A 27,693-nucleotide genomic window follows, 5' to 3' on the forward strand; every position below is an offset into this window, starting at 1 on the left:
CGTCACCCAAGAGCACTAAGGAGATGTATGAGATTAATGTTATTTTCATGCCTGCTAACATAACATCTATTCTGCATCCCATGGATCAAGGAGTCATTTTGACTTTCAAATCTTATTTATAATATAACAAGAAAATACATTTCATTAGGCTATAATTGGCATAGATAGTGATTCCTTTAATGGATTTGAGCAAAGTAAACTAAAAACCTGTTGAGAACTATTCACCATTCTAGATACCATTAAGAACATAATGGGGGCACCCTGGGTGGCTCAGCGGTTTAGCGCCGCCTTCAGCCCAGGGCCTGATCCTGGAGACCTGGGATCGAGTCCCACATCAGGCTCCCTGCATGGAGCCTGCTTCTCTCTCTGCCTGTGTCTCTGCCTCTCTCTCTCCCTGTGTCTCTCATGAATAAATAAATAAAATCTTAAAAAAAAAAAAAAAGAACATAATAGGAAGAGGTCCAACTATCAACATGCATAGGAGTTTGGAAGAAGTCAATTTAGCACTCATGGATGATTGTGATGAGTTCAAGTCTTCAGTGGAGAAATTAAGTGCAGATGTGGTGGAAATATCAATAAAATTAAAATTAGAAGTGGAGCCTGAGAATGTGACTCAATTATTGCAATATGATAAAACTTTAACAAATGAAAAATTGCCTCTATGGGTGAGCAAAGAAAGTAGTTTCCTGAAATGGAATCTACTCCTAGTGAACATGCTGTGAAGACTGTTCAGAGGACAACAAAGAATTTGGAATACTAGAAACTCAGTTGATGTAGTATTCTACAAGTAGAAGGGTTTGAGAGAATTGACTCCAATTTTTTTTTTTTTTAGAAATCTTATTTACTTATTCATGAGAAACACACAGACATAGGCAGAGGGAGAAGCAGGCTCCCTGTGGGGAGCCCAATATGGGACTCAATCCCAGGACCCCAGGATCATGACCTGAGCTGAAGGTAGATGCTCAGTCACTGAGCCATCCAGGTATCCCGAATTGACTCCAATTTTGAGAGAAGTTCTACTGCGGTATAATATTATCAAACAGCATCACATGCTACAGAGAAACTACTCATGAAATTGTTCAAGGTGGCAAACTTCACTGTTGTCTTAAGAAATCGCCACAGCCACATTAACGTTCAGCAACCACCACCCTCATCAGTCAAGTAACCATCAGCATTGAGGCAAGACCCTCCACAAGCAAAATGATTACAACTGACCAAAAGCTTGAGGTAGTTATAGCATTTTTTAGCAATCAAGTACTTTCTGAATTAAGGTGTGTACATTATTTTATAGACATAATATTATAGCACATTTAGTAGACTGCAGTACAGAGTAAACGTAACTCATATATGCACTAGTAAACAAAAGAATTAAACTGACTTGATTTATTGCAGTGGTCTAGAATCAAACCCATACTATCTTCAAGGCACACCTGAACCTTTTACGATGCCCACAGAAGAGAACCCTCAGTCTACCCATATAGATCTCTACCCCAAAAACACACTCAAGATTTTCCAAGGTTCACTTATCCCAGTCTGACTTCTCCTGTTCAAGAAGAATGGAAAGTCTTCTTGTTGCAATCAGAGGTCAGAGGAAGCAATGCAAGCCCACCTTTAACCCCTAACCTCAGTTGAAAAGGTTGAGATCTAAGGTGGAATAATTTATACCTTGGCTCTGTATCTTCTACCATCATTGAAGATCTTTACTTTGCCCTGCCCAATTCAGCCACATTTTAAAGAAACCGGGATATAGCAAACTGTGGGTAAAAGAGCTATCAGGGGAACAATTTGCTGATGAAAATTAAATCACTGTCATTACTGTCAATCTAACTACAGGTGTACAATTTGTTCAACTGTTTGAAGTGGCTAAATTACTGTATGTACTACACTCAAGTCTCAATTTTCTCTCAATACCTCTCCACCCTACACACATACAAAAATTTTTAAATGAATTTATGTTGGAGGTGAATAAAAGACTTTAATTAGATATTTTATACATGTGACACTCCCATTTTCTTCCCAATTTTAGAGGACAGTGCTTATAAATAGAGTCCGGAAGGTCACAGTGGTATGCGTCTCTATCTTCCAAGAAAAATTAAAAGACACGAATATTTATAAAAAGCAGAATGATGAGCAGCTGTCAGCTCCAAATTGCTCATCTATTACCTATGTATTTTCTCTCCAGTTACAAGTACTCCACAGAAACATCAACCAAAGAAATGAATCAGCCTCCCTTAAAAAAGATAAGCTTCTAGCAGAGCAATCACATCTAGGGGATGTCATATCCTGCTTCTTTGGGCTAAAACAATAGTGAAATGTTCTCCCTACACCGAGCTAAAGGACTCTGGACGGTCGCCAAAGACAGGGCAAAGAGGTCTGGGGAAGCTGAGTCACTGCCTAGAGCTGTGGGATGACAGGCAAGTGAACAGGGTAAGAAACATCTCCACCTCATGAAAGTGACATGTACTGGGCCCTCAGGGAGAGGCCCGTTTTTAAGGGGGGGAAGAAAACTTTTTATTTTGCAATAATTATAAACTCAAAGAAAGTTACAAAAATATTATAGAAAGTGCTACGTACCTTTGGTTCAGCTTACCCTGATGGTAACATCTTACATAACAACAGTACACTAATAAAACAAAGAAAATGACAAAGGTACCATAGTGTTAACTAGACTATAAGCCTTACTCCGATTTTACCAGCTTATACATGTGCACGCTTGCATGTATGTGCATATGTATTATTCTACACAATTTTATCCAATATATATATATTCATGTATCCCAGAACAATCAGGCTACTGAACTATTCCACCACCACCAAACAGCTCCACTGTGCTGACCCTTATATCTGCAACTCACACTCCCACCCACTCCTGTGCCCTGGCAACCACTAATTTGTTCTCTACCTCTTTAATTCTGGCATTTAGACAATGTTATAAAGGTGGAATCACAAAGTCTATAATCTTTTGAGGTAAGTTTTTTAATGAACGTAATATACTTGAGATCTATCCAAGTTACCACACATTTATTGTTAATGCTGAGTGGTATTCCATTATGGAGATGTAGAGTTTGCTTAACCATGCACCTGTTGAACATGTGAGTTGTTTCCAGGTGTTGGTTATTATGAATAAAATCACACAAATACTTGTATGAAGGTTTTGATATAAATTCAAGTTCTGATTACTCAAGATAAATGCCCACAAGTACATCTGCTGGGTCATACGTTAAACATGTTTGGTCTTATAAGAAACTGCCTATTTTCCACAAAGTGACCGTACCATTTTACATACTTAGCAACAGTGTATGTAACACACAGTTTCTCCACATCTCCACACAGTATTTAGCATTATCACCACTTTTGTTTTAGGTATTTTAACAGTTGTATAGTGATAGTTCATTGTAGATTTAATTTGCATTTCTCCAAAAGCTAATGATATTTAACATCTTTTCATATGCTTATTTGCCATCCACAAATCCTTGTCAGTGAAATATTTGTCTGTTGGTTTCCTTTCTCCATTCTCTAAATACGTTATTGGTTTTTACTGTTGAGCTTTGCAAGTTCTTTATGTTCTAGATACAAGTCTTTAATCAGATACTGTCTTTGCTTTGCACAGATCTTATATCCATCAAGTTCAAATACTATAGCTTCAGTAACCCTGTTCTCCCAACACTACTCAAGTTTCAGTTACTACAAATTTCATTTAACTGTAACTGCATAAAGTACAAACTTTGCCACTGGGTCTTTAGTCCACAACTCACTAATGTAACATAAATGTTTATGATGAGGAGTGGCTGGTCATAACACTTCTTTCCAAGTCCATCCGATGGGTCACTGCAAATTCATCACTCAGTTCATATACAGATGTCAAGTGTGTAGTTGTAGGATTTCCTCATCCTCCAATGACAAACTCAAGTAACATTTTATAAAAATGGATAATCAAAAGAAAAGTGGCCAAGAAAAATGAAAGTACAGTAAAAAAAACTAACAGTGATAACTCTGACAGTGAAATTCATATTGAATGTATATGGAACTACAGAAGATGTAATTTTTGCTTCAATTATCAAACATTACTTTCCTTTTTTAAAAAATTTATTTATTCATGAGACACACACACACACAGAGGCAGAGACACAGGCAGAGGGAGAAGCAGGCTCCCTTCAGGGAGCCTGATGTGGGACTTGATCCCAGGACCAGGGATCACAATGCCTTGAGCTGAAACAGATGCACTGCTAGGCCACTCAAGCGTCCCTGGTCTTAGTAGTTTCAAATGAAAAATGCACTGTCAATCATTGTCCCTAAGGTAGCATGTTGTTTCTGACTGTTTTCAACATTTTTTCTGTATTTACTTTTCAGAGGTTGACTGTTAAGAGTTATGGTGTTGATTTCTCCAGAGAAATCCTACTTTCATCCTACTGAAAATTCAGTTTCATGGATCTATTTATTTATGCCCTTCACCATATTTGGGGATTCTTCCATCTTTATTTCTTAGTGTATTTTTTCATTATTTTTCAGTAGTCTTTCTCCCTTCCTAAGACACCAATGACAGAAACGTTAACTATTTTGTTATAATCTCACAGGTCCCTAACCATTTTTTTTTTCCTATTTATTTAGATTTTATAGTCATTTTTATCTCTCTTCAAGTTTACTGGTTCTTCTCTTTCCCTGCTGAGCCCTATTCAGTGATTTTCAAACATTTTTAGTTGTATTTTTTGAGTTCTAAAAATTCCACTTGATTTTTTATATCATCTACTTCTTTGCTGAAGTTGTCATTTTTTCTAGTGTTCATAATCATTTGCTGAAGCATTTTTATAACTGCTTTAAAATCCTTGTTAGGTAATTCAATTTCTGTGTCATCTCACTGTTGGCATCTGTTAACTATCTTTCCTAGTTCAAGATTTGATTTTTTGTATCCTGGACATTGTGGGTGTCAAGTTTTAAGATTCTGAAATCTACTACCTCTTCCTTTTCAGCAAGCAGTTAAAATGTTTTTTTTTTTTATATAGATTTTATTTATTTATTCATGAGACACAGAGAGAGAGAGGCAGAGACACAGGCAGAGGAAGAAACAGGCTCCATGCAGGGAGCCCAAAATGGGACTCGATCCTGGGTCTCCAGGATCACGCCCTGGGCCAAAGGCGGCGCTAAACCTCTAAGCCACTGGGCCTGCCCAAATGTTTATGTTTAATACACTGGTCCTTGTCTTGCTATGATTCTAAGACAGTTTAGTTTCCAGACCCTTTGCAGAGTTGTTTTAGTCTGTTTCCTTTATATCCTATCAAAGGCTCATCTAGAAACCTGGCAATATTCCACACTGTGTTTCAGTTCCCAAGTCTTCTGCTGTGTTAATTCTAGTCAGTTTCTCACGTGGGTCACCAGAGAGCAAGCCCAAGACTTCATTTGTGAAATCCATTTCCCCAGCTCCCTTCTCTCCAAAATCCTACCATTACTCTCTAGTTAGGAGGTGGAGGAACATCAATTGTCACCACTGGACTCTCTACAATAGGCAAGATGTCCTTCCTTGGCCTCTTATCACCTGGTAGGGGAACTGAAACACTGCTTCATTACTGCTGGTGTGAGGGTGGAAGTTCAGACTCCTCACTTACTCTCACTGACAACTCCATGGAGTGGGGAGCAAACTGATGCCTCACTATCTCAGTGCCATCAAGCATAAGGTCAGACTACAGACCCTCCAACACCACCACCTCTCACTCACCAACACACACACAATGGCATCACCTCTGCTCCACGTGAAAAACCACCTTGGTAGTGTCAGGTAGGGGAAGACATTCAAATATCCTTCTTGGCCTCTACCACCACCATCCCAACAGAAGCAACAGCCTTCTACTCCCATATGGAGGGTAGAAAATCAGGCTCTACACTTGGTGTCTGCGGGTACCACACCAGGAGGAGAAACAGAGAATAATCTCCTACCATTGGGCAGAGGATAGAAATTCCAGCTCTCTGTTCAATACTCACTGATGCCACCTTGGTCAAGTAACAGAATACTGCATCACACTGTATCACTGCCATCAATAGCATGTATTAGTTCAGCCTATCCACTTGGCTTCTGTTGATACCATTCTGGTGGAGGCATGAGGACAGCCTGCTACCACCAAGTGAGAGGTGGAAATCCAAGTTTCCCATTCAACTTCCACTGGTATTAAGGGTGGGGTGGGAGATTACCATGGTCTTTGGCTAAAGCATTGTCCAAAAGGGTTTAGTTCTATTAGGCTGCCCTTTTCCTAGTAATTTCTCTAGAAAGAGTAGGGCTTTAGGATGCCTGGGTGGCTCAGCGGTTGAGGGTCTGCCTTTGGCTCAGGGTGTGATCCCGGGATCCAGGATAGAGTCCCACATCGGGCTCCCTGCATGGAGCCTGCTTCTCCCTCTGCCTAGGTCTCTGCCCCGCCTCCCTCTCTTTCTGTGTCTCTCATGAATAAATAAATAAAATATTTAAAAAAAAAGTTGGGCTTTTTTCTATCTGTACCTGTTAGCATTTCCTAGATGTAGTCTTCTCCAATGCCCACTCTGGGATATATAAAGGGCAAAAAAATGCCCAATCATGTTATTCTTCAAGAAAGCCAGTCTGGGGATCCCTGGGTGGCGCAGTGGTTTGGCGCCTGCCTTTGGCCCAGGGCGCGATCCTGGAGACCCGGGATCGAATCCCACGTCGGGCTCCCAGTGCATGGAGCCTGCTTCTCCTTCTGCCTATGTCTCTGCCTCTCTCTCTCTCTCTCTCTCTGACTATCATAAATAAATAAAAATTAAAAAAAAAAAAAAGAAAGCCAGTCTGCTTTCTTCTTCCTATCTTTTAGAGCCCTCTTATACTTGCTTTTAATATCATCATGTCCAAGGTTTTTAGTTGTACTTAGCAGGATAAATAGTAAGAAATGAGTCTACTTTATCTTGTTCAGCATCAAAAGTTTAAGGTCATATTTTTAAATGGAGCAATTTATAGGATACAGGTGAACAACAGCTGACATAATAAAGTATCAAGCCATTTGTATGGTAATAGAGGTATAGAGAGATCAGATCCAATAGCAACAGCCCAAATCTGTTTGGCTAGATAGAGCTTTTCCACAAGGCAAGGGATTCTGGGAAGGACCAATTCATTTAAATCTAAGGTACCAACACAAACAAAAGAATTGGTGCCCTTCCCCCTAAAAAACCAAGTTACAAAAACATTCACTCAATTGATAGGATATGCCACAATATTTGACAGTATTGTCTTTATAAATAGCAAAAGCACCATCCTGTTTTTGCAAGCCACCATAAACTTGAGTTTAAATACTGATAAACATAAAATAGAAAAAAAAAAAAAAAACAACATAAAATAGAATGCCATTTGCAGCCAGGAGCTTGAGACATGTCAGAAACTCCCCATGTGACTTCAAGTCAACTTATTTGCCAGTCCCAAGGGCACTGATAATGAACTGAGTCAATCCCAACAGGCTCCAAATGAAACCAGCAGAAAAACACCAGGCTCCAACACCTCAAGTGAAGAAGCCAACAATCTATACCTCATAGAAGTAAAGAAAGAGTGTATTAGTTGTATCTTCCAAATGGCAGCAGACTTAAACCAGCTTGAAAAGGGATCCTGCATTTGGGTCCTGCTCTTGGGGTCTCCTCTTGCAATGGGAGAGGATTCTTTTTATTTTTTTTATTTTTTTTTTTAATTTTTTTTTATTTTTATTTATTTATGATAGTCACAGAGAGAGAGAGGCAGAGACACAGGCAGAGGGAGAAGCAGGCTCCATGCACTGGGAGCCCGACGTGGGATTCGATCCCGGGTCTCCAGGATCGCGCCCTGGGCCAAAGGCAGGCGCCAAACCGCTGCGCCACCCAGGGATCCCGAGAGGATTCTTTTTAATTGCAAAAACCATCAACTGAAAACTTCATCTCTTGCTTTTACATTTAATACATATTTTATTTTATTTTTTCAAATTTTCATTTAAATTCTAGTTAGTTAACATACAGTGCAATATTGATTCAAGGAGCAGAATCCATCACTTACATATAACACCTAGTGCTCATCACAAGTACCCTCCTTAAGACCCATCACCCCTCTAGCCCATCCCCCACACACCTCCCTCTATCAACCCTCAGTTCGTTCTCTATCATTAAGAGTCTCTTATGGTTTGTTTCCCTCTCTTTTTCCCCCTTCCCATATGGTCATCCGTTTTGTTTCTTATATTCCACATTAGTGAAATCATATAGTATCTGTCTTTCTCTTATTTAGCATAATACACTCTAGCTCCACCCACATCACTGCAAATGGCAAGCTTTCGTTCCTTTTGATGGCTGAGTAATGTTTCACTGTGTGTGTGTACCACATCTTCTGTATCCATTCATCAGCTGATGGACATTTGGCCTCTGCAGTAATTTGGCTGTTGTTAACGCTGCTATAAACATCAAGGTGCATGTACCTCTTCAAATCAGTATTTTTGTGTCCTTTGGGTAAATAGCTAGTAATGCAATCGCTGGATCATAAAGGAATCTATTTTTAACCTTTTGAGAAACCTCCATACTGTTTTCCAGAGTGGCTGCAGCAGTTTGCATTCTCATCAACAGTGTAAAAGGGTTCCCTTTCTCCATAATCTCACCAACATTTGTTTCCTGAGCTGTCCATTTTAGCCATTCTGATAGGTGTGTGGTTAAAAATATTTTCTTAAAAGAAAACAAAGAGAAGAGATGGAGGTACAGAGTGTCTTCCACCACCCACAGAGAAGACAAGGATCAAGCCCACATGGAGCACATAGTGAGGGGATGATGAGTGAGAATGAGCCCAACCCCTGGCCACAGGAACATCAATCTCTGTTCTAAGCACGTAGGCACACATTGTTCTCCTCTGCTGGCCTCAACTTCACCAGGTGAGAGTATTTGATTTTCCGCACCCTCCTAACCTGTGGTAGGATGAAATTTTAACTATCACTTTCCTAAAACCACTGTTCCTGCTACTGCTATCCTTCTAGTTATCTTCTCATACCATATACCCTCTCCATGTTGGCAAATGTGACTACACTAAGATGCGGGAAGTCATGGAGAACATGGTCTGCATATTAACACAGCCTAATTAGGTCCTCTCTGACACCAGGAAAAAGAAAAAGGCTCATTTGTCCCAGAAACGCTTAGCTCTGAAGGATCTGAGTGATCTAAGGTTTCCTCCACTTAACATACAAACTGTCAAGAACCTGATGCTGCCCTTCCAAGATAGTGCCAGGATTCCAGGGCACTGGCAGAGAGACAGACAAAGCAAAAGAGGACTGTGAGGAGGATAAGAGGAAGAGAGAACTTAGAAAGGTCTCCAAAGTAGCCATCAGAGGAGCTTCTTTCAAGGATAGGACTCAAGTGGAAATGTAAAAAATGATGTGGGACATTCTCTGGCTATCACATCAGTTCATGATCCATCACAAGTGTAAGATTTCTTTCTGGTATAAGCCTGCACCTACAAGCCCTCCCAGACATTAGGGGCAAAGGGCTATGATTCTCTCTCTTTCTCCTTTTCATTCCCTTAGTTTGTACACAAATTTAGAACTGGAGGAAACCTCAGCCATCCTCTTGTTCTACCACTGTGTTGTACATTTAAGGAACCTGAAGCCTGGAATAGGCAATACATTTGCTACATGTTCAAAGGACAAGGACAAGGATCAAGGCTTCCTTCCCAGCCCAGCTGCTCTGTTCCTTAAGCTTGTATCTGATCCAAGTGTGAGAAGATCTGTTTTAATCTCTATACTCCTCACTCTTGTCTGTAATAATGAAGAGTATGATTATCTCTGCTTTATGCCTCATTTTCCATGTAATGCAAAGTTGCATCCTAAACAATGAAATGCTCCCAGCACTGGTATATTTTTTTAAGTAGTCTATAAAGGATTTCTTATTTGGTATTAACTGCCCTTTAAATTATTCCAGTATTATTGTCATAACCCCATGCTTATTTTAACAGCTTCAGGAAGAAGTGATTCCCATCAAGGCCATTCATTAGGCTTACTAACTCCCTGGAGAGATCACATACCTTGTCTTCCTTTGAACTCTCCACTTCTGCTCCCTCCTTGAATTTTGCCAGTGCGCTCTTGAGGTCCTGAGATGTGTAGGTGTTGGTGTTGATGTCCAGCCTGTCCAAAGATAAGGTTAGAGTCAGGACGGAAGCATCATCTTTCCCAAGAAAAAACCACTTCTCCCACCATAGGGTAGGGGGCTGGCACTCCAAAACAAAGCAAGCCAGGCCAGCTCAAACTCAGAGTGTACCACTCTAGCTTCACCTTTGGTTAGCCACAAGTCAACAGGTAGTTTTACCTTGAAGGTAGAGGAGAAAATACACAATTGAAGATGGTTCATTTCATGAAAGAGGAGGAAATGCATGGGCCAGACAGAGGCCTATCATGGACGGAGAGCTTTCAGCAAGGTACTCAGCAGAAGTAAATCTGGAATGTTTGTGCAATGCTATTCTACAGCATGTGACAAAGCAGGACCCCCTGGAGGAGAGTGGGCACAGCACCCTATTTATATTCTTCTAGTAAAGGGACCAGTCGGACCTGAGCCTCCCTTACATATACATGGCCTGATTTCACAAAGCAGCTTCCTTCACAAAAACAGGTTGGATAAATTCACACCTTAACATCAATTCCTGGGCACAGAGTAGATGCAGGAGGGATGTGTTAACCTGACCAAGGAATGAGCTTGAGATATCAAAGACTAGAAGCAAAGCCAACCATCTTCCAAAGTTGGCCTCCAAGGAGAGAGAGAAAAGCAACCAGGGCTTTACTCATTTAGTCTTTGATTCAGCCTAGAGATCCCTTGGAGCCCTGAGAAAAACACTCACCTTTTCCAAACCCCAATCCTCATAAACTAATTAATAATAGCTAATACTCCCAGTTTTTGAGCACGTAACCATGTGAGTCACTGTTCTAATCCTTTAAAATTATTTCATTCAACTGATACCACAATCCTAAGAGGCAGGGAAAAACGATCCCTATTCCAGAAAAGCATCACCCACAGCCAGTAGCATGAGGATACCACTGCCCCTTATCCCTAAGAGAGAGCTAACTATTTGAGGGTACAGCTTGAACAGATTACCCTCGCCCTCCTCTAAGACTTGGTCAGGACAAATCCCATTATGTATCTTATCTCTATTTACTGCCGTAAACTCCCACTCTTCCAGACCACTAGCCATCACCCATTCTCAGCCCAAACTATACACCCACCCAAGTGTGCACATGTGTGACTGCACACAGAGACATAAAACCACTTTCAGCTGGTATTCTTACTTCATTCTTCACTCACAAAAATAGATGCTATCATCAAGAACCCCTTCATATTCCCCTCATCAGCTCTATACACCAACTTCCACCAAATCTACATTCTCTGCTTTCCCTTCCATGGCAATGGATAACAGCATCCTTGCTCCTATTAACCTTATGTTCCAGATCCCACTTCCCTTTTCAAAAGCTTTAACTCTCATTATTATACTGCTCCCTCCTTTCTGCATCCTCAATTTCTCTCTTTGGTTGGATTATTCCTTTGAATATATCAAGACTCTTCTGACTCCAGAGTCTCTAATTATCATGCCATTTCCATGCTCTCCTTCAGAGTAAAACTTTATAAACACATTTCTTAATTCACTATTCTCATATTCGTGACTGCTACTTACACTGCTATTTGTTCTAATCTAGATTCAGTTCCCACACCCTACTAAAACTTCTCATTAAAATTACTAAAATAATTGATCATATTAATGGACTAATGGACTCTTCACTCATGTCATGCTCCTCAAGCACTCTGCAGCATTTACACAGTTCACCCTTCCCTCCTTGAAACACTCTCCTTCCTAGTTTCTTGTTACTACATTCTGCTGCTTCTTCTTCCCTTTCTTCCCTCCTTTGACTCTTTTGCTGGTTCCTCATCTCCTACCTGAATCCTATATACTGGAATGCCTTATAGTTCAATCCTGAATAATCTTCTTTATCTCCACATTTTTCCCTAGTTCTTTTAAAAAATCTGTCAGGCAAAAAAAAAAAAAAAAAAAAAAAAGAAAATCTGTCAGGCAATGATGCCCAAATTTCTATCACTGACCCAATCTTCTCCACTGAGTATCAGCCAGACTCTGGGACAACTACCTGACACATCATGGATCTCAGATGTTCATCAGGCACCCCAAACTTACTATATCTAAAACACAGGTCTTGATGTTTCTCCTCATAAATCTGTTCCTCTCCCAATTTTTTTCTATTTCAAAAAATGGTACTTCCAAGAACCTAACTGTATTAAATGCCCAAAACAAAGCTTTATCTCAAATACCTCCCCATCACCTTCTTTAAACCCCTAAATCTAACCCCTAAATCTATATTGTAAGCAAGTCCTGCTGCACTACCTCCAAATTAAATCTCCAAACCCATCCCTCTCCATCATGACACTCTAGACTAAGCCACCGTTTTACGTCATCCACTGAAACGACACCCTAATTGTCTCTCTGTGCTTCTTCTTTTGTCCACCTTCAACCTATTCTCCATATACACAGCAACTACACTAACTTTCCTAAACTGTATTATATTAAACCACTCTCCCACCCCAAATCCTCCATTGGCTTTCCATTATATTTCTAGTTAAATCAAGACTGCTCAACATGCATCATCAAACTCCACATGATCTGACCCCTCATCAGGCTGCTCTTCAAAATCATTTATTACTCTTCCTTCTTCTCTTACTCTCTAGTCACCCTGGTCATTTTCTTGTTTTCCAAATTTGATGAAGACTTTTCCGTAACAAGCTAGAGACTCTTTTTCCCTCTGCCTGAGATGCTCTAACCTTAAACCTATAAAATTAACACTTTGCATGACTAAATCCCAGTCATTCTTTAGGTCTCAGTTCAAATAGCATTTTAATGAGGTCTTTCAAACCATCCTATCTAACGGGGCCTTCTCCAGGGACTGATTATCTTGTTTATTTCTCCTCTACTTTCTACCATTATCTACCAATTTCTACCATTAAGTAATTACTTTACTTGCATTTTGATTTTTCTGTTTTCCTGGCTGCCAGCCTCCGTAATGCTGGCATCCTGTTTTGTTTACTACTGTACCCCTAATACATGGCACACAGGCACTTAATAGGTCTTTTGTGAAATGAATGAAGGGAGCAAGGAAATGGTCATCTGGCCCACTCCCTAAACCACAATGCCATATTGTACCATGGTAAATGCTCAACTCAAGATGGGACAACCTGGATGTACTCTGTTCCTCAGCCCTCTGAACATAAGAAGGTGATTCAAAGAAGGTGGTTGTTCCAGGGCAAAAAGATACAATCTCAAGATGTTGACAGGGATATAAACTAGCACCAATGGAGGTGACAATGCTCAACACATAAATAGTAAGAGAAAACCCTGTTGCTAGGAACCAAATACACACTGAAGGCAATGCCAGAAGAGGCCTCTAAAACAAGTCAGAGTCAGATGCCTTGTCCTAGGCATTTCAGCTCTAGTTAGCAGTGTGGCCAGTCACGTATCCAGCAGAACTAGTGGAGAGCCGACCATGGATTAGGCTAAATGGACCGTCCCCATTCCTCCTTAGCCAGTGGTTCTTAACTCTGTGATAATCAACTTCTTTGACAATCTGATGGAAAACTGTGGGTCTTGTTTGTCTTGTCCCCCAAAACAGAATAAGCAAATCAGCAAAATACTTTAACAACTGTGGAAATAAATTCTGCCCTTTAGCCTCTGTTCCCGTTCTGGTACTGAAGAGCCAAGAAGACACTTTTAAGTGGAATTGGAGGAGCCCAAGATGAGGTGCACCACGGAGGAAGAAGTCACCATCAAAGGCAGCCAGAGACTCACTGAGCTCACAGCAGTGAGACCCACACCACCTTGTCAATGCCTTTGGGTTGCTGTTCAGACAGGTTTGCCACTATTAACAAATGCTGAGAAGGAAGAGGGTATGTCCAGTATACCCTGGAGGCCATTCCAGACTAGAACCCTCAGAAACATGCCAAAGGAGAAAAGTAAAGAAGCAGAAGTTGGGCAGTTATCTCTCTCTTATGGTGTGCCTATCACAGACCACATGAATGACTCTGATTTCTATTGTAAAAAGAGAAGAGTAACAGATAAAGCATTAACATTCCTCCTAAAGATCTATGGTCAGGTACTGGAAAACAAACTTTCCACAACAGTAAAACCAACAAACAAATTCCAAACTAATCAAGCTCCTAATTCAATATTCTTAAATCAAAAATAAAATAGTCTTTTTATTTAGAAAGTAAGACTTGGCATAGATAATGACAAAAGATCTCCTGACATACTCTGAGACACTGATATATGCATATATATGTGTGTGCTAGGGATGGAGGGAGCTTGGTAGGGGTTATAACAATGAAATTTTATTCCTTCTTAGATGCCTGTAAGAAATGAATCATCACATGGCCTCTGGGTATAGGCCTATCAAGAGGGATGGGAGAAGATAAAGATCCTTCCCAGTTGGAGACTGTGTGGAGGACAAATATCTCTTTATCTTATCACAATATACAGTCAAATTTTATAACCGCCCACATCTGAACAGGCTGCTCTATGGGGCTGTGGTGCTACAGGACTGAAGGTGCATATACACAGGTGGGATAACCTGAGTACATCAAGGAAAAGACTCAGGTAAGAACTGGGTCTCTGCACTCTCAGTCTTATATCTAACTACAGAATATTATTGAAATAATGAAATTTCAAGGACTAACTTTGCTCAGTCCATTACTGGATTGCCAATACTTGCATTATTAAAACAGGGGAATCAAACTCTTTGTTACGACCACATCATATTTTAGGTTTTGTGTGTCTTAGGGCAATCGTTCCAACTACTCAGCTCTGCCAGGTTAACGGGAAAGCAACCACAGACCATCCACAAATGAACGAGCATAACTGTGTTCCAATAAAACTTTATTTATGGATACCAAAACTCTAAAAGCCATGAAATAGCATTTTTTTTTTTGCTTTTTTACAGCCATTAAAAAATGTTAAAAACAACTTAGCTTATGGGCTGTACAAAAATAAGTAGCAGTCTCAATATGGCCCAGGGGCCATAGTCTGCTGGTCCTTGTGTTAGAAACCTCAGGATTGTTTTTTTTTTTTAAGATTTTATTTATTTATTCATGAGACACACACACACACACACACACACAGAGAGAGAGAGAGAGAGAGAGAGAGAGAGAGAGAGAGAGGAGAGGGGCAGAGATACAGGCAGAGGGAGAAGCAGGCTCCATGCAGGGAGCCTGACGTGGGACTTGATCCTGGGTCTCCAGGATCAAGCCCTGGGCTGAAGGCAGCGCTAAACCACTGAGCCAACCGGGCTGCCCTCATGATTGGTATTTATGACCTTTCAAATTGCCCAAATCTAGCAGCCCCTGCAAACTCCATGCCTCCTCCACTCTCATGTAAAAAGGAACTTGCATATAATGCTGAATAACTCAAGCCAAAGAATAGAAAAAGAGAGACAAATTGTCCAAAAAATTAAATAATCTAAACTGGTTATTAAAAAATAAAGCAATCTCTTAGCATTGGAAAGTTTTATCCTACAAGAAAGCCTGTTTTAGTATGGACTAACAAGAGGAAAAGTTAGTCTGAATTAAAGACTTTAAAATGCAATTTTATTGTTCACCAAGGAAGTATTACTGGCAAAGCAGAAGGCCTAACAGGCCTGTTTTAATGAATAGATGACTCATCTGTAATCAGTGCATTAATTGTTGAGATTCAAATGGGTGCTCTTAAAGTACTGGGAAAAATAGCTTCATTTTTAAAACAGGTTAAGCATTCCCCCTACAGCCTTTTCTAAAGTATCCATTTGCTTTGCAAACTATTTCCTTCCAAAGATTCTACAAGTAAACTTTCACAAAACCTTGACAGATTTATCACAAATTCTAGACTACTAAATTTCAAATTTTAAAAAAAGCCACATGAATTTGGGTAAGAAATATTACCTTGTCGTTACTTTCAGTATTACAAAATCAATGTTGTCAACCTCCCAGTCCCGAGGGTTGTCACTGTACCTTTTGCCTTTTCTCAACCCTTTCAAATTATTTCTGTACTTGTCCTCTTCTTGGAGTTTCACTTCTCTTGCCCCAGTCTGAAGATTCAGCCGTACATGGGATCCTACAGGGACAGCCTGACCTGAAAGCCAGGAAGAAAGAGGGCTCATGAGGTATACGGTCCTTGAAGGGACACTGCAATGGAATGGTTGACTAACAAGCCAACAGAATTTATTAATTCATGAAGACCAGACTCTGCTGTGTTCCATTACCTGAATCCATCCATCTCTCTAACACACACACACACACACACATACACACACACACACCTCATACATATTTTCTCCTTTTGCTAACACATATCAAATGAAGGAAATGAGGCAGATGGGCAAGGGCATCTCACTTCAATTCAGAGACCAATAACCCCAGTTAGAACCTGCATCTTTAAGCTATTCTGTTTTCTTTAAACTGAGCTATAATAAGCTTTTCTGTTAATGTGCAGGTGAATAGTAAATATCTACTCACCCTTAAGGACATGGCTACATCACTGCATTCTCCATGACACCCTTCTTGCATCTCCCCTGACAGTCTAAGAAAACCCCAGAGAGCTTGCCATTCCAGCAACCTCAGACCTCACCACCTCTATCTATTCATCATTAAGCTCCTTCTATGCAGCTCTCTCCTTGATGAGCACAGGGACTGGATCTCCTCCTATTTTATTTCCCAAGTCCCTAGACCATGGAGTGATTGGAAGGTAGGAGGACAGAGCAAGCCAAGGAGGCAGGGAATGGAATCAATAGAAACTAAAAACCTATGCCCACCCATTTCAGAAGAGTCAATCCACCAGCTGAAAAAACAAGTAATGTGAAGGGATGAGCTATTCGCATACATTGTACAAAAGTACTCAATGATAGTTAAAAAGGAGGTAGAGACACTACAAAAAAAGAACTGTAGGCCATTATCTCTGATGAACACAGATGTAAAGATTCTCCACAAAATATTAGCAAACCAAATCCAACAAAACATTTAAAAAATCATTTACCATGATCAAGTGGGATTTATTCCTGGGATACAAAGGTGGTTCAATATTTACATATCAATCAGTGTGATAGGTCATATCAACAAAAGAAAGCACAAAAACCATATGCTCATTTCAAGATATGCAGAAAAAGTATATGACAAAGTACAACATCCATTTATGATAAAAATCCTCAACAAACCAAGTTTAGAGGAAACATATCAACATAATAAAAGTCATCTATGAAAAACCCAGTTAACATCATGCGCAGGTCTCAAAAAAAACAGAGCTTTTTCCCAAAGATCAGGAAGACAAGAATGGTTCCCTCTCATTTATTCAACTTAATACTGGAAGTCCTAGCCACAGCAATCAGACAAGAATAAACAAAAGGCATCCAAATCAGTAAGGAAGAAATAAAACTTCCACTATTTGCAGATGACATGATATTATATGTAGAAAACTTTAAAGACCACACTAAAAAACTACTAGACCTGATAAATCAACTCAGTCAAGGCACAGGATACAAAATCAATATACAGAAATTTGATGTATTTCTATACACTAATAATGAAGTAGCAGAAAGAGAAATTATGCAATCTCATTTATAACTGCACCAAAAGTAATAAAATACTTAAGAATGTAACTAACCAGGGGCACCTGGGTGGCTCAGTGGTTGAGCGTGTGCCTTCAGCTCAGGTCACAATCCCGGGGACCTGGGATCAAGTCCTGCATCAGGTTCCCCTTGCGGAGCCTGCCCTTCCCTCTGCCTAGGTCTCTGCCTCTGTCTCTGTCTCTCTCATATAAATAAATAAAGTCTTTTAAAAAATCTATACATTTAATGCAATACCTAACAAAAGACCAAAAGCATTTCTCACAGAGCTAGAACAAATAATCCTAAAATTTGTATGAAACCACAAAGACCCTCAAAAATCAAAGCAATCTTGAAAAAGAACTAATCTGGAGGTGTCACAATACCAGATTTCAAGATATACTATAAAGCCGTACTAATCCTAACAGTATGGTACTGGCACAAAATGGACACACAGATTAATGGGACAGAATAGAGTCCAGACGTAAACCCACAATGATATGATCAAGAAATATACGACAAAGGAGGCAAAAATATACAGTGGCAAAAAGAAAGTCTCTTCAACAAATCAGTGTTGGGAAAACTGGACCACCTTCTTACCCCATTCACAAAAATAAACTTAAAATAAATTAAGGACCTAAATGTGACACCTGAAACCATAAAAATCCTAGAAGAGAGTACAGGCAATAATTTCTCTCACACTGGCTGTAGAAACATTTTTCTAGATATATTTCCAAAGGCAAGGGAAGCAAAACCAAAGAAAACTATCGAGACTATATCAAAATAAAAAGCTTCTCCATAGCAAAAGAAACAACAAAACAAAATGACAATCTACTGATTGGGACAAAATATTCCAAGTGATATATCTGGTAAGAAGTTAGCATCCAAAATATATATAAAGAACTTATACAGATCAACACCAAAAAAAAAAAATAATAATCCAATTGAAAAAATGGGCAGAAAATTGTGCATTATTGGTGCAAAAGCAAACTGATGCAGCCACAGCACCAGAAAAACAGTACAGAGGTTCTTCAAAAATTAAAAACAGAATTACCAAATGATCCAGTAATTCCACTATTGGCATTTACGTAAAGAATACAAAAAACACTAACTTGAAAAGATATATGTACTACTATGTTTACTGCAGCATTATTTATAATAACCAAGATATGGAAGTAACCCAAGTGTCCATCAATAGCTGAATAGATAAGATGTGGTATATGTACAATGGAAATATTACTCATGGGCACCCCAGGTGTCTCAGCAATTTAGCGCCATCTTCAGCCCAGGATGTGATTCTGGAGACCCGGGATCGAGTCCCACGTCGGGCTCCCTGCATGGCGCCTGCTTCTCCCTCTGCCTGTGTCTCTGCCTCTCTCTTTCTCTGTCTCTCATGAATAAATAAATAAAATCTTTAACAACAAAAAAAGGGAAATATTACTCAGATATAGACAAGAATTAAATCTTGCCATTTCCAACAATATAGATCTAGAGGATATATGGTTAAGTGAAATAAGTCAATCAGAGAAAGACAAATACCATATGATTTCACTCATATGTGGTATTTAAGAAACAAAACAAAAGAAGAGACCAAAAAACAGGCTCTTAAATATAGGTAGCAAACTTGCAGTTACCAGAGGGGAGGTGGGTGAGAAGGCAAAACAGGTGAAAGGGATAAAGAATATACCTATCATGCTGAGCACTGAGTAATGTATAGAATTGAAGAATCACTATATTGTACACCTGAAACTAATATAGCACGGTGTTAATTATACTGGAAATAAACAAGAATTTTTTAAAAACACTGGTTAAAAAGCAAGTGTGCAAGATCACATACTATAAACAAAATGTTACACTTCTTCATTCATACATGCAATTAACATTTTTCAAGCAACTCTATATATATCAGGCCACTGTGGTAGGTTTTAACAATATAAAGAGCAATGTTAATGGCCAAAGGGTTAGAAAATTTTAGGGAAGGGGTTCAAGATACTAGAAATCTAGAAGAGGGATCCCTGGGTGGCACAGCGGTTTGGCGCCTGCCTTTGGCCCAGGGCGTGATCCTGGAGACCCGGGATCGAATCCCACGTCGGGCTCCCGGTGCATGGAGCCTGCTTCTCCCTCTGCCTGTGTCTCTGCCTCTCTCTCTCTCTCTCTCTCTCTCTCTCTCTGTGTGTGTGTGACTATCATAAATAAATAAAAAATTAAAAAAAAACTTTAAAAAAATAAATCTAGAAGAAAAACTGCTCTAACATCTCAACTTTGACTGTGTTTTCTCCTGCCAAAGGATGGCATAGCCTTGCTGATGCTGAATTTGCTTCAAGGATCAAAAAAGGATGATGAGGGGTAGCCCGGGTGGCTCAGTGGTTTAGCGCCACCTTCAGTCCAAGGGGTGATCCTGGAGACCGAGGATCGAATCCCACATCAGGCTCACTGCAGGGAGCCTGCTTCTCCTTCTGCCTTTGTCTCTGCCCCTCTCTCTTCTCTCTCATGAATAAATAAATAAGATCTTTAAAAAATTATTTTAAAAAAGGATAACGATATAAAACCATTCCGTTAAGGGAAGTATATAGCACAAGTTCTCTCGGAACTTGATCAGATAAACCCTGACTATAAAACGGTAATGATGTAGTAAAAATTCAAGTTTTCTCAATTCTGACAGAACCGCAGTGAACTCCAAGTCCCACCAACTACCGTGTCCCCACCAGAGAACGAAGGAGCCATGAAAACACCATGCCTTCATGGTATTCTGTTCCTGCTGCTCCACTTCAGTAGGGAGTTTCTGTATCTCTGGCTAAAAAGTTAATGGGAACTTAAGTACATGAGTGTATGTGCATAATGATCTCCTTTCAACCTCAAAAGCAACCAAAATTCTTCAAGGTTAAAAAAAAATCTGTCCCAAGTAGAGTGGGAAAACCTTACTCTGGGGAGATTTCCTGAACAGGGTTAAATTGAGGGTTTAATGTGGCAAAAAGTGAGACCCAGACTGGAAAATAGGGAATCCAAAATAGAGCTGTGTGTATAGACCAGACACACAAATCGACAGGAGGCCAGGAGCACAAGAAGCAGGAAGAACTGGAAAGGCTATGGACGCAGCAGAGGACAAGGTGAGGCCAAGTGGTGGCAAGAACAAGGAACTGGCAACTTCTTTTTTTAAATAATTTATTTATTTGTTTGAAAGAGAGAGCTAGAGAGAGCTAGAGAAAGCACAAATGGTGAGGAAGGGCAGAGGGAAAGGGAGAAGCAGACTCCTTGCTGAGCAGGGAGCCTGACATGAGGCTCTATCCTAGGACCCTTAGATCATGACCTGAGCTGAAGGCAGACACTTAACTGACTGACCCACCCAAGCACACCAGACCTGGTAATTTCTGTTTTTCCTAGATCATGGGGCAATAGGTAACTTCTTCAGCATTAATCTCTGAATGTGTGAAGGCAAAAGGTTGTCTCAGATGGAGAGATCCCAAACTGACAAAACAAGAGTATATTCATGCACTAAAGGCTAAAAACAGGTCATCCTTGATATTCCCTTTACCTCACCAATTTCCATACCCAATGCATCTCTAAAACCTAATGATTTTTCTTGCCATAAAGTCTCATGAATTCATTCTGTCCTCCTCACCACTGTTTTGTCCAAACCATCACCATGTCTCTTCTAGACACCACCATAGACTTCCAGCTGGTTTCTCTATTCTACTCTTAGCTCCTGATCCAACTTCTTTACAAAGAACATTCTCTTTTTTCCAAAATACAAATCTGACTATGTCATTATCCCACTTTGAACCTTTTAAGGGCTTCTGACTTCTCTCAGAATAAAGATGAAAGTCCTCACCATGGTCAGTGAGGCCAGTTACTATCTAGGCCCTTGTCCACTCCCTATTCTCCAGGCCACACTAGCCTTTTTCTATCCCATGAAAGAAGCATGCTCACTCCTATGGTGGGGCCATTACCCATGCTCTTTGCTTTGCCCGGAATGTTCCTTCCAACGCCTGCCTCCATCTCCCCATCTTTCCAATCCCAGCTAACAGTCACTTCCTCTCAGTGGTATCCTCTATTTCCCCAGACCAGACCTGGCTACTCCCTATAGTCTTTTGCAGCACCATGGACCTTTTCTTTACAGCAATTACCACAATCAGTGGTTAGAGTTTAGTTTTTTAATTCATCTGGTAAATAGAAATGGTCACCATTTTATCCCCAGGGTCTATCCCATAGTCTAGGATACAATAAATCCTCAATAATTATTTGCTGAGTAAAACTTAAAAATGAGAAAGAGAAAATTCTAGCTCATCTAGAGGTGTGTGCAAACGCCAACAAGGATTTTCACTAGCTCAAGAGGATTCATGATAGTCATGTTAATAGTTTTTGTAGTAGTAAAACTAGTAAAAATAATACAACCAACAATAGTATTTTGAGTTTTCAGACATTTGATCAAAATCAGAAATGGACAAGGTGAAAAAAAATATGTGATTAAAAGTTTCAAAACATTAACAGGTTATACTGTGCCAGAGTGGCCAAGGAACAGACTAGAATCTTATGTGAATCAATTTATTTTATTTGGGGAAAATTCCAAAATTACTCCCTTCACATAAGCCACCACAGGGGGCAGGAGCAACCACAATAGCATTAACTTAAAATACAGGTTACTCTCATTTAAGATACACAAAACCAGCAATGGCAGCGGAAGAGGCAGAAGCAGTAGAAAATAGAATATTTTAAATGTTTCCACCCCACTGGGAAGAAGGCCAAGTTAGCGTGCAACCTGACCTGCATCCTTCTGGGGCCTCTGTCAAGGGACCAGGGCGCTCAGAAAGAGCAGAACGGAGGCAGGAAGTTAAAAGATACATCCAAGTAAAGAGTTAGGGATTAAAAGGTGGAGGGCAAGGAGACAGGCAGGAAATACGACAGGGATCCAAAAGGCAAACAGGTATGCAAAGCCTACAGTGTCTATGTCTCTACCACTAGCTGGGCACAAACCATGGCCTGAAAAAAAAAGTCTCTGTCAAGAAGCAACTCTGTCCAAATTAAGTAAGGCCATATAATACTTGAATTTTTACTCTTACTAGGAATCTGTCACTGACTTTAATCACAGTCCGAGACCAAAGTAACAAGTCTTGTTTTTCCAAGGGGGTAAGTCTGTAGTGGATTTCATTATTGTCACCAACTGTCTTCCCCCCTTGCCTGTACCCACACCCTTTGTCAAGTGACCTTACAGTTCCTCCTACCAGTAGTGAAGTACCTTTCCACCCCTTGACTCTGCACTTGGCTTATGACATGCTGTGGTCAGTGGGATGTTAGCAAATGTGCCACAGCAATTTAAAATGTGCTTGTGTGTTTTGCTAGCCTTAGCCTCTTGGAATTCTATCACCACCATGAGAAACGTTTGCTAGCACTCTGGCGTGAGAAGGATGAGCAACCCATGGAGTAGATGTGGACCCACACTGCAGACTGGAGCTAAGCCCAGCTGAGCCCAGCCACGGTCAACTAGGTCTAACTGATCTATAGACATATGAACAAGAATAAAAGACTGGATTTCTTTTCTAGCTTTTTACTCGGAACTACCTTTAAACTTAGACAAAAACTGCAAAAATAATACATTTTCCATATATGGAAAAGGCTGCCTACACAGCCTTTCCTAATGTTAATATATTACATAGTCATAAGTAATTATCACAACTGGAAAATTAACAATAACACTAACCAAACTATAAAGATCCTTTTTCAAGCCTTACCAATATTTCCACCATGCCCCTTTTGTTCTAGGATCCCACATGGCCTTTGTTAGTTCTCCCTAGTCTCCCATAGTCTGCAAGAATCCCTCAATCTTCCCTTGTCTTTCATGATCTTGACACTACAAGAAATACTGATTAGGTTTTCAGGATTGTCTGGTGTCTTCTCACCAGAGAATTCTAAATATTTCTTTATGCACCTCTAAAAAAATCACCTCATGATTAAACTTAGGTTGTGCATCCCTCACAGGAGCACCAAAAAAAAATGATGCAGTGTTCTTCTCAGTGCATCATATCACGAAGTTTGTGGTTTAATGTGTCTTACTGGTGATATTGGCCTTGGTCACTAATAAAAGTAGTTTCTACTGAGCTTTTTTCAATGTAGTAAAAAAAATCATAGCAAACTACCAAACTGAGAAAAGTAGGTTGACAACTTCTTAACAACTTAAGCTTACCATATGAATCCAGCAACCCCACATCTAGGTGTTTACCCAAGACAATTTAAAAGCATACGTTCACCAAAAACATGAATGCTCATTGTAGCATCATTTATAATAGCTAAAATGTGGAAACAACCCTAATGTCCATCAACTGATACATGAAGAAAATGTGGTATATACACATGGGAGAACACTATTCAACCATTAAAAGAAATAAAATACTGACAAACACAACATGGATGAACCTTGAATACATGATGTTCAGTGAAACAAGATGGAAAAAGTCACATATCATAGGATTTTTTAAGTAAAATTTAAAAAGAATAGGCCAATCAAAAGACACAGTATGGGGCGCCTGGGTGGCTCAGTTAGTTAAGCATCTGCCTTCAGCTCAGGTCAAGACCCTAGGGTCCTGGGATCAAGCCCCACATCAGGCTCCCTGCTCAGCGAGGAGCCTTTTCCCTCTCCCTCTGCCGCTCCCCCTGCTTGTACTCTCCTTCCCCCTTCCTCTTTCTGTGTCAAATAAATAAGTAAAATCTTTAGAAAAACATAGATACAGTACATCGGTGGTTGTCAGGAGCTAGGGGGAGGAAGGAATGGGATGTGATTGCTAATGGGGGTGGGGTTTCTTTCTGGGGTGATGAAAATGTTTTGCAATTAGACACTGGTAATTGTTGAAAGTCCTGGGCATATATTAAAAGCCACTGAATTGTTTTTAAAAATTACAAAGGAAATACTTTGAGATTACAGAAATCCCCTATCTCCTCAAACCACACCATTAGAAGAATCCTTTTATAACAATTACCACCATGGTGACAGTCTAATGGCAATTTTCTACTTCCCTCCTTCCTAATACGTTAATTGAAATTTCAAGTAGAGTAAGAAGAACACAATGAATACGTACATCTATATCACTCAGACTTAACTGTTACTTTTTTGTCACACTTGCTTCACTTTTTTGTACTATGAAATGTTAGAAACATAATACACACAAAAAAACATCACAATATGTCAATTCTAAATATTTCTGTATGCACCTCTAAAAAAATAAAGAGGGCAGCCCAGGTGGCTCAGCGGTTTAGTGCTGCCTTCAGCCCAGGGCCAGATCCTGGAGACCCGGGATCGAGTCCCACGACGGGCTACCTGCATGGAGCCTGCTTCTCCTTCTGCTTGTGTCTCTGCCTCTCTCTCTGTCTCTGTGTCTCTCATGAATAAATAAATAAAATCTTTAAAAAAGATAAAACATAAAAAAATAAAAAATAAAGAAAATTTGCTACAAAAAAAGAGAAGAGAGAAACAAAAAGAGAAAAGAAAGAAATTCTATTACAAGAAGACTGCTCAGTCCTCTATCTACTTAACAATTTACTTAAGTAATAAATATGGCCTCACGGATATTTTCTTCTATGAGTTATAATTCAATACTTTCATTATTTATTTTGTTGCTCAGTTGCTTCAGATTGGACAATTAGGAATTCCTTCAGGTTGGCTCTTATATCCTTTTAACTAGTTCCTTTCCCCATCATCGTCTTTTTTCAAGTATTTCCTTACTTTCTAATTCTATAAGATGTTACAAGTTCATGTTGTATTTTCCTTTCCTTGCCCTGGAATCAACTACTTCTCAAGGAGCCTTAGTTTCTTTTATTGAAGAATAGTATTTAGAAACCACGATCTGGGTGCTAGGTATGCTCATTACTACTAGGTACCATGGCTCTTATACCCTGTCAGACATAGCTCAGAAATTCACAAATGTGTCTACATTTGTGCATATGCTCATACACCTATCTCTATTTCTTTATCTATTTTTATTAAAAACTACAAGTTCATACTGATATCTCAGATTTCAATCTAACACCACAGAGTTCATTTGTCTTTCCCCTTTCCTTACGCGTAACTTCTTTCTCCAACAGAAAGAAATTTGGCTCTTTTTACCTGCAATGTATTTATTTATTGTTCAATTCTAGCATGAATATAGCTTCAAAATTAGTGACCCAAACCCCTATGAGAAATGCACTTATGAAACCAGATTACAGCATCTATGTGCAGTTCTTTTGTCTCTGACTTTATAGTATCTAGTCCAGGTATCTTTTCATAAAGTCACTTAGGTTAGTTCTTGTCTTTCTTACCCCTGAGTAGAGTGACTAATGTATAATGTTTATTAGTTCATTTATTAGTGTCTATATTCCATTTTGTGGTATATATATTTCTTGTTCCTCCACATGCTGGTTGGTTTAATTTTTTTTATTTGGGGGGCATCTTAAGGGTATGTGAACTATTTCTAGAGTTCTAAGACAGAATTACACAAAGAGAAATTACTGTTGTTTTAAGCCAAGTTTGGAGGTGGCTTGTTTATTGTGGCAATTCATTCCAGTGGTCCCGAAACAAGGAATTTAAAAGTGTCCAATATAAGGAATAGTTTTTCTTTCTGAAATTATGTGGTTTTTATCTTTTTAGTGTTAAAATGTCTTTTTATAAAACGAGCTAATGATGATGATGGATGATAGCAGGTTGTTTCTATGTTAAGGCTCTTAACTCAGCAAAGTAAAAAAGTTGGCCTTTGGTCCCCAAAATTGGCTTTTCAACTTCTTTTCCATCAAAGACCAGAGTCTGGAAACTCCCATCTATTCTACCAACCTTCTCCAGGACATTGGAGAATTATTCCCGTTGTACACTTTAAGTAAAGTGTATTTTATGGCATATAAACTGTATCTCAATAAAACTATTTTAAAAATACATTTCTTTGGATAAAGCATTACTTTCTCCTTTCAAATCCCGGAACAGCAAAAAAAAGTATCAGATACAGTCCAAGGTGACACCAAGTATATTTCTAGGAGCCAGGAGAGAGAGCTAAGCACAGAGCCTACACAGCCCCACGATAGTTGTGGGTGTGGCAGAAAGAAAATGGACCAAAGAAAGCCTGAGGCCATGAAACACCTGGGCAAGAGAAAACCCTAGTAGAAGGGCTGGGAAGAAAACAGTTGACCCAGGGATGCCTGGGTGGCTCAGATGGTTAAGCATCTGCCTTCGGCTCAGGTCATGATCTCGGGGTCCTGGGCTTGAGTTCCATGTCAGGCTCCCTGCTCCATGGGGAGCCTGCTTCTCCCTCTCCCTCTGCCTGCCACTCCCCCTGCTTGTGCTTTCTCTGTCAAATAAATAAAATCTTGAGAAACAGTGATCCAAGAGGGAGGAGCCAACAGAAACATGCACCGGAGGCAGGCAAGTAAGGCAGACAAGTGAGAAGGGCCATCTATAAGGCAATAGGCAGGGGTAAAGACTGAGAAAAATGCTCCCTCTAAAAGCATCAAATTTTAAAACATAAAAGCAAAACAAAATGTATCTATAAATGGAATTCATTCCATAGCCAGTTTGTGGCTGCCGGAAAAGATGTTTCACCTCCTGATACATTTTGCCTGACTCAGTGTTTGTTCCAACTCATCCCAGTTTTTGGTGATTAGAAATCCGCCCGCCTAGACTCACAATAGGAAGGTCCTCCTTGGGTAGTGCCCACAGTGAGGGTCTATGCAACCTGGCTGCCCTGCTTCAGCAGAGTCAGGGCCAACTCAGGTGTGTGCCCTTGTTTTTACCTTGCCATCAGATGCTCAGCAGATATACAGCTTTGGGAGAGATGCAAAGTACAGGCTGTCCTCTGTGGGCTCATGCCTGGAAACCTCCCCCTCCAGGGACATCTAGGCTCTTTCAAGTCATCCCTGGATGCACTGCCAGAAAATCAAGGGTTACCCTCACAGCCTGCTTGGATGAGAGCTGGCCATGCAACCATGAGCTCTGGACTCTGCTCCCCACTCAGTTCTGCCTTTGAAAGCAGGATAAAGTTAGCCAAATTCCTTTTTCTTTCTCAAAATCCATGCCCTTATGTGCCAAATGAAAAGAATCTATTGTGTCTGCTTTCCCTCATGTGTTAGGTTGTTGTGAAGAACAAATGAG

At 39.9% G+C, this 27,693-nt stretch overlaps 1 protein-coding gene across 2 annotated transcripts in view; it reads right to left on the reverse strand.

Annotated features, from left to right (window-relative positions):
• The window catches only part of SIL1 (SIL1 nucleotide exchange factor), a 218,792-nt gene that overhangs the window by 75,893 nt on the left and 115,206 nt on the right, over positions 1–27,693 (reverse strand). For both annotated transcript variants that reach the window (XM_025432119.3, XM_049091843.1), the window contains 2 exons: positions 16,006–16,126; positions 10,007–10,106 (listed from right to left, as the gene is read on the reverse strand). In XM_025432119.3, the coding sequence (XP_025287904.1) occupies positions 10,007–10,106; positions 16,006–16,126 (221 nt within the window). The remainder of the gene's footprint in view (positions 1–10,006; positions 10,107–16,005; positions 16,127–27,693) is intronic.

Source organism: Canis lupus, chromosome 11, assembly GCF_003254725.2.
Source record: "Canis lupus dingo isolate Sandy chromosome 11, ASM325472v2, whole genome shotgun sequence".
NCBI classification, from domain to species: Eukaryota; Metazoa; Chordata; class Mammalia; order Carnivora; family Canidae; genus Canis; species Canis lupus.